This window comes from Rhagoletis zephyria, unplaced genomic scaffold (assembly GCF_001687245.7).
Source record: "Rhagoletis zephyria isolate East Lansing unplaced genomic scaffold, Rhagoletis_zephyria_1.1 Rzeph_scaffold_00117, whole genome shotgun sequence".
Lineage (NCBI taxonomy): Eukaryota > Metazoa > Arthropoda > Insecta > Diptera > Tephritidae > Rhagoletis > Rhagoletis zephyria.
The window spans coordinates 86070-93319 of record NW_016157201.1 but is presented as its reverse complement, the minus strand read 5'-3'; the positions used below and the strand labels follow the sequence as shown (position 1 = coordinate 93319).

Genomic DNA, 7250 nt, shown 5'->3' with positions numbered 1-7250 from the left:
TGCCAAAAATTGGATTAGATAACCATACTTAAAACTTTAAACGACGATATGTGGATATTGCCTATGGCCATAATAAAGACGTTTCAATGAAGTGTTTTTTTGGTTTTGTTGCGATTTTTTTATTATATATTATTTTTTATCAAATTTTTTTTTATATTTTCTTTGCAGGTCGTGGAATACAGACAGTAGAAGCTCAGCGGAGATTAGATATATATATAAATTTTATCTGTTATTAATTTTATTATTATATATCTAATATAATAATAATATTATAATAATAGTATTATAATATATTATTTTATTACTACTTTAATTGCTATTATTATCTTATTAATAGAATTATTATTAGATCGTACCTTTACCATTTTCTAACCTTTAAGTAAGGAAAAAGCTTATTATAAAGCAACAGTTGCGAAGTTCGCAAACTGAATGAACCGACTTCTGTAGAAAGCGATGATATTCCATCCACGAGTAGAGAAGCATTTTGCCGCGGAATAAATAGTGGTCTAACGTCCAGCACTATGGAAGTGTTTCCTGAATTAGATACCGATGAATATAATAGCGATGATGACGAGATAGCACAGAAGAATCTGCAAACAAAAACCTAAGCGAGGAAATTTGTAGGGGGTTAAAAACGTGGGCAATCAAAAATAATATTTCGCAAAATAGCCTAACGGACCTCCTACAAACCTTACATAATGCTGGACTTAACGGGTTACCTTTAACTGCAAGAACCATTTTGGGTACAAGTAGAAAAATAGTTCAAATTCGACCTTTTCCTGAAGGTGAATTTTTGTATTTAGGAATACAATATAATTTTAATTTCAAAGATTTTGATTTTTTAGAAAATAGGAAAGAATTTCAATAGATGTCGGTATAGATGGTTTGAAATTATTTAAAAGCTCTAATAGGGCATTGTGGCCCATTTTGGGGCATGTAGAAGCTTTTCCTAATTCGGTCACATTTACTATTGCCTGCTTCTCAGGAATGAGTAAGCCATCCCATGTTAATAATTTCCTTGCTGAGTTTTGCGAAGAGATAAAAATTCTAAGTCAGAATGGTGTAAGGGTGGGATCTAAGCAGGTTTTAAAAGAATTTAGTGTAAGACTTTTTACATGTGCACACCAGCTCGCGCCTTTATAACTGGCGTGAAGTCACACACTGGGAAAAACAGCTGCCCTAAATGTCTTCAACAAGGACAGTATTTACAAAGAAGGGTCTGTTTTTCTCAAAACGTTGGGAATTAAGAACAGATAGTTTGTTTAAAAATAGAGTAGATATAACACATCATTTAGACGAATTTAGACAGTGTGAAATCTTGCTAGAATCTGTAAATATTGGCATGGTTTCTCCATTTCCGTTAGAACCCATGCATTTAGTTGACTTAGGAGTAACTAAAAAACTACTCCAGTTGCTTATTAAAAGAGGGAACGTAACAAAGATGAATGAAAAAATATTGTTTCTGAATAAGTTCGTTCCCTCTGAATTTTCCAGACTCAGTCGAGATCTAAATGAAATAGCAACTGGAAGTCGACAGAATACCGGCAATTTTTATTGTACTCGGGGTTGTTTGTTTTGAAAGACTGCATACCGAATAACTTGTATTACCATTTTCTTTTGTTGCATGTGGTATTCGCTTCTCTCTTGTGAGAAGTCTTGTCAATAGAATCTAATGTCGCTAATGAAATGTTAAAAGAATTTGTAAAGTTGTTTAGTAATTTTTATGGCGAACATTTAATCAGTTTCAATGTCCATGGTCTTTTGCATTTAAGTGATTGCGTTAAACAATTTGGTCCTTTAGACAATTTTTCTGCATATAAATTCGAAAATTATATGCAATATATAAAAAAAATTATTAATAATCCAAATAAAATATTGCAGCAACTATTTCTAAGAATAGAAGAACGAAGAGATATTACGGATTCTAGCAAAATTACACAAATAGATAAGTTTATTATAAATTGTAAAAAAGAAAAAGATAGTTTCTTCTTTAGTAAAAAAACGGGATCCCTAAAAATTGTCAACCAACAAACCCAAACAGACAGTTTTGGCGTTGTAGTTTGACAAAGGTTGGGGACATTTTTAGGGAGCCCGTGGTGTCCTCATCTGATTTAGGTATTTTTGTAGCTCAAATTATAGATGAAGACATTCAAATTATTAAGAGAGAAGATATAGACCATAAGTATTTTGCTATTCCAGTAGGGAATAAATTTATTTTAATTCCTATGTTACATAACTTATTTTATAATTTTACTTAGGAAGAAATGGAATTCAGTTTTATAATTGATGGAGAGGAGGAGCCGGATATCAGTCAGGCAAATGGTAAGAAGAATCAGTATTCATTATATTAGTGAAACTCTCCTAATTGAAACGTTCTCATTGTAGCTGGAGTACTCGCCGTTTCGACGTGTCCCAGCCTTTCCTCGACCGTATGGCCCCCAACCTGCCGTGGATAATGACTCAGGTACATTAAACTAGCAACATACATATGTTGATTGTATTTTTAATTTACACATAAATTTTATGAAATTCAACAGCGCAACAACAAATTTTGGCTGCCCTTGCAAGATGGAGACTCGGCAAGAGAAATATTAAAAAGGCTTTCCGCCGTAGAAAACGCCCTTGCCGAGAAGGTAGGCTTTTTAAATTTAACAAATGTTTAAACTTTGTTTTACACTTTATTTTATTTTCAGATGCCCGAGCGTTGTGAAGTTCAAGCGCAGGGTCAACTGCTGCGTGAATGTAAGGTGCTCTCTGCGAAAACCCACCGCAGTGTAAGCCGAATCACCGGTGACTTGGTAAGTGAAGAGCAAACTTTACTGCAAAGTTTGCTACCAATGTCATCGGAGGAGAACACTGCATAAGGTGGAGGAGCACCTTCAAAACAAGGCACACGCTGACGCTATGGTAAGTTACAGTTCTGCTCAACAACGAGTATAGTTTTTTCTTTTATCAAATATATATATGTATATATTTATATGTATAAACTCTAATACATTTAAAGGCGGGCATCATCATGCAGCTAAAAACATCCAGGGGTACAGTGGAGAAAGTGCTGCAGTCGTTATTCAGCGACGAGTTGGTGTGGGTGTACAACTTCGATGGAAAGTCTGGGAAAAAGCCACTAATTAAATTAAAAACTGTGGAGCTAGTTCTCGGTAAGTGTTATGATATTTAAACAATATTACACTACTAATTTTTTAATACTAACAGCCGCATTTGCAAGTATGCACTCTGATAAAATTTTAGCAATCAAGCACTATGTAGTTTTAAGTCATAATAGATATAAGCAAAATCGAAGAAGATGCCAAAATAGTAATTAATTTTTTCTTATTTTCTCTATAGAGTGCTTCACAATTATACATCACCCACTTATTGAGAAGTTGCGATAATTTTTCATAAAAAAATTAAAAAATATACAAATTATTGGTCGCAACTTCTCAATAAGTGGGTGATGTATAATTGTGAAGCACTCTATATAATTGATTCGTAAATGTAAATATTAAAAAAATAGCTGTAAATATTAATATACAGTGGTCGAAATAATTATAAATATTTAGTTAAAGAATGAATTATATTTTTATAAGAAAATAACCTAAATTAAATACTTACATTACTTTCTTTTTATTTGCTATGTGCTTCGTTAATGTAAATACTAAAAAAAAAATTGCGAAAATAATAGATACTTACATACGTCACTTTCTTTTTATTTGCTGTGCTTTTTATGTAAATACTAAAAAAAAATTCAAAAATAAATACTACATTTATTTATTTTTCTAACATCATATTTGCTTCCTGAATGTGTTATATAATTTTGTATATTTTAAACTTCTTCACCCTTTTTCTGTCCCTTTTTAAAAATATTAATATATTTTTAAACTTTATTTAAAATGTTTAAATTGGTGTTGGACTAACTTAATTAATAAAGTCTTGTAAATATGAGCATGATTTAATCTAAATAAGCTGATTTTTACTAAACTATAGTCATCTGCTTTTTGTATAAATAAAATCCATTATTTATGAATTATATTTCCTTGGAGAAATAATAATTTGTTACTTTATTTTTCAGATATCAGAATCTAACTGGTTGCATCCACAATAATAATTTTACCATTTTATTTTAATTTCAGATTGCTGTGCAAAAGACGTGTTGAAGCATCAGCAGCTACGTTTATAAAAAATATATATTTTAATATATAAATTATTTATTTTTAGGTATTTAATTTTTTTTTTTTTGATTATAACGTTGTTAAAATCGCATAACTTTTTTATAGAAATTTTGCAACTTTTGAAAACGTCTATTATAAGTCGAAAAACGCAATCAAATTTTGCAAAGATCTAGTGAAACAGAATTTTTGTGAACCAGTATAAATGATTTGCATCTGTTAATATACATCAAAAGAAAGGTAAATCGATTACCTTCCTTTTGATTATAACATTGTTAAAATCGCTTAACTTTTTTATAGATATTTTGCAACTTTTGAAAACGTCTATATATAAGTCGAAAAAACGCAATCAAATTTTGCAAAGCTGTAATGAAACTGAATTTTTGTGAACCATTATAAATGATTTGCAACTTTTTATATATATTAAAAGAGAGATAAATCGATTACCTTTCTTTTGATTATAATATTATTAAAATCGCTAACTTATAGAAATTTTCCAACTTTTTAAACATCTATGTGCAAATCAGTAATACTAATAATAAGAAATTAAGCCAGCGCATATGTATGCATGTCAAAATATATTTACTGATGTTAATTACAAGTTTTATTCATAATATTGGTTATTAAGTATATATATTATGCATTTTGAAAATAAATTTTGCAAAATAAAAATCAAAACATTTTAGGATTTTTTATTTAAAGTTTCAAAGGTTATTTTGAATTCGCTGTGAAGAGAATGCAACCCTGAGCCGGCAGAAGGGGGCAATGCTAGACGAGTGCAGCTATATGTTTTCCTTACGATGTATCTGAATGAGTGCGACAGTGATGCAAAGCTCACACGTACAGGGGGAAAGTGGTGACAATCTGCACACCGCCCATACAAATGTCACCAGTTTTGTCACCAGTTTTGAAGTGACCGAAATCCGCGGTCTCACCAGATTTTTCACCACTTTTGGCTGGCAGGGTTAATAAACTGAAGACAATGTAACTCTGTCGCAACTCTAGTTTTGTTTTCTTGGGCAATAATCGGGATCCCCATACAAAATTTTGCACGCAAACTCAACAACAACGATATGATCCTGATAGAGATCTGGTTCAATTATTACCCCGTCTGTTTGTTTTGTTTCGATGATAATTTGGCCGCAAAGTTTGGTAGCCGTGACAAATGAATTAATACGCAAACAGACAATCTGCTATTGTTTCTTTTAACTTGCTTCAAATAAATAGCCTTTATGTTATATGTATATTTATTTAAATAGATATTATCTCGTAAATATAATTTTTTCCAATTTAGTGAGGTAGTTTTTATAATTTCTTTATCCCCGTGCTAGTAGTATAAAGTTAGTGATACTGAGCTTTATAACCAAAGAAAACACGACTATTGTCGCATGTGTAAACGAAAAGAGAGTGTGGGTCGTTCATGTAACAGAAGGCGTAAACTTATAAGATTATATGCTTGATAAAATTATCGGTTTAGATGAATACCACAAATAAGAGTGTTCGCTATGCAAACAACTTGTACAATATGGTACCAATTGTTACCAAATCGTGTTCGTTTGGCCAAAAAACCTAGTAAAATTTGCAAGGAGAGAGCAAAATTTTGACATTTAATTTGGAGGGGAAGTTGCAAGTTCGTGCTGGGAAAATTTTTGCCAGCCGGATTGTGGCACATGGTTTCATTTTTGTCAACAATAATTTTAATGAAAAAGTTGGTTAAATTTAAAAATGAACAATATTTTTATTGAGCTTTGTACCACGATTTTGTATTAGGAAAAATTGAAAAAGCAACAAAGTCTAAGCGGTAGAAGTTATAGCAGCTATTTCGGAGATCACCACATCTCCTCATCAGTTGTGGTGATCTCCGAAATAGCTGCTATAACTTCTACCGCTTAGACTTTGTTGCTTTTTAAATTATTCCTAATAAACAATCGTGGTACAAAGTTCAATAAAAATATTAAAAATAAAATGTTAATAAGCCACAATAACATTGACAAATTAAAAATGAACAATCGTGTTGCGATTGTCAAATGATATTTCTGATGAATACCTTTTTCTGTAAATCATTACTTCGAATACTTTATAATGCGACCCTGACAGACAATAACACACAACACATACAAGAGAAACGAACGAGAAGAAGACAGAGTAGTTTTGTAGTTGCAACGGACCGCGGACACAGACAGTCGTTTTTGTACAATAGAAAGATACTTGCTATTGAACGTGATTAAAGAAAGACACATATTAACTTTTAAAAGACGGGTGTATTTTATTTTACTCGGAATCCTTGACAATTTTCAGAAGCGGGTAAAAAGCCCAAGTGCGTGGAAAAGAAAAAGAAGCGTGTGCGTAAGCGGGTATGAAAAAACCAAAAACATAAGCGAGAAACGTGTGCGCGTATCCGTTAGTAAAAATTTGCGTAAGAACAATTGTTGAGTTAAAACTAAAAATGGACAGAATCGGTAATTTAAATGTGGTACAACTGCGTGAAAAGTTGCGGGATGCTGGTTTGCCCACGTCAGGCAACAAGGCAAAATTAATCGAGCGGTGGTATGAGCACCAGAATAGTGAAAGATTTTCAAGTGCACTAAATGAAAGCGTAGAACGGCGGTTGAACCAATTGGAAAACGCTCTCCAATCGGTGCGTGTTGGGGCAAGTGCGGTCAGTGCTATACCATTGAGTACATCCTCACCAACACCTGTTGGGTGTTTGGGGGATAACTGCAGTGTACAGGAGATCATGACGGGCAGGGCAATATGGGAACCTGTAAGCATGCCTGTACATGCTGCGCGGCAAGCTATGCCGATAAACGAAGGCAGAGCAACGTTAGGCTCAAATTCTGCGCAAGCAGCGACGTCGATTCCGCGTCATGTCCAGTTCGCCGAATCATCGGTTGCAACGTCGCGAAATTTTGAAAGTAACCCCAGTTGGGCAGCGTCAACGTCAGCGGGGGAAAGAGTAAATTCAACGACATATTCGTTCGCTCATATGGGGCATACAGAACGAAATGAAAATCAGAACATTGAGTTTGCAACAATGTCTTCACAGGGTGTACGGGGCAATACAATGCCAACATACGTATATGC

The 7250-nt window shown here is 33.0% G+C and overlaps 1 protein-coding gene across 1 annotated transcript in view; it reads left to right on the top strand.

The window, feature by feature from the left end:
• The window catches only part of LOC108378503 (uncharacterized), an 8786-nt gene extending 4561 nt beyond the window's left edge, over window positions 1-4225 (top strand). Inside the window, exon 6 of the mRNA XM_017634806.1 lies at window positions 4131-4225. Within this exon, the coding sequence (XP_017490295.1) occupies window positions 4131-4177 (47 nt within the window). The 3' untranslated portion in view covers window positions 4178-4225. The remainder of the gene's footprint in view (window positions 1-4130) is intronic.
• The last annotated feature ends 3025 nt before the right edge of the window (window positions 4226-7250 follow it).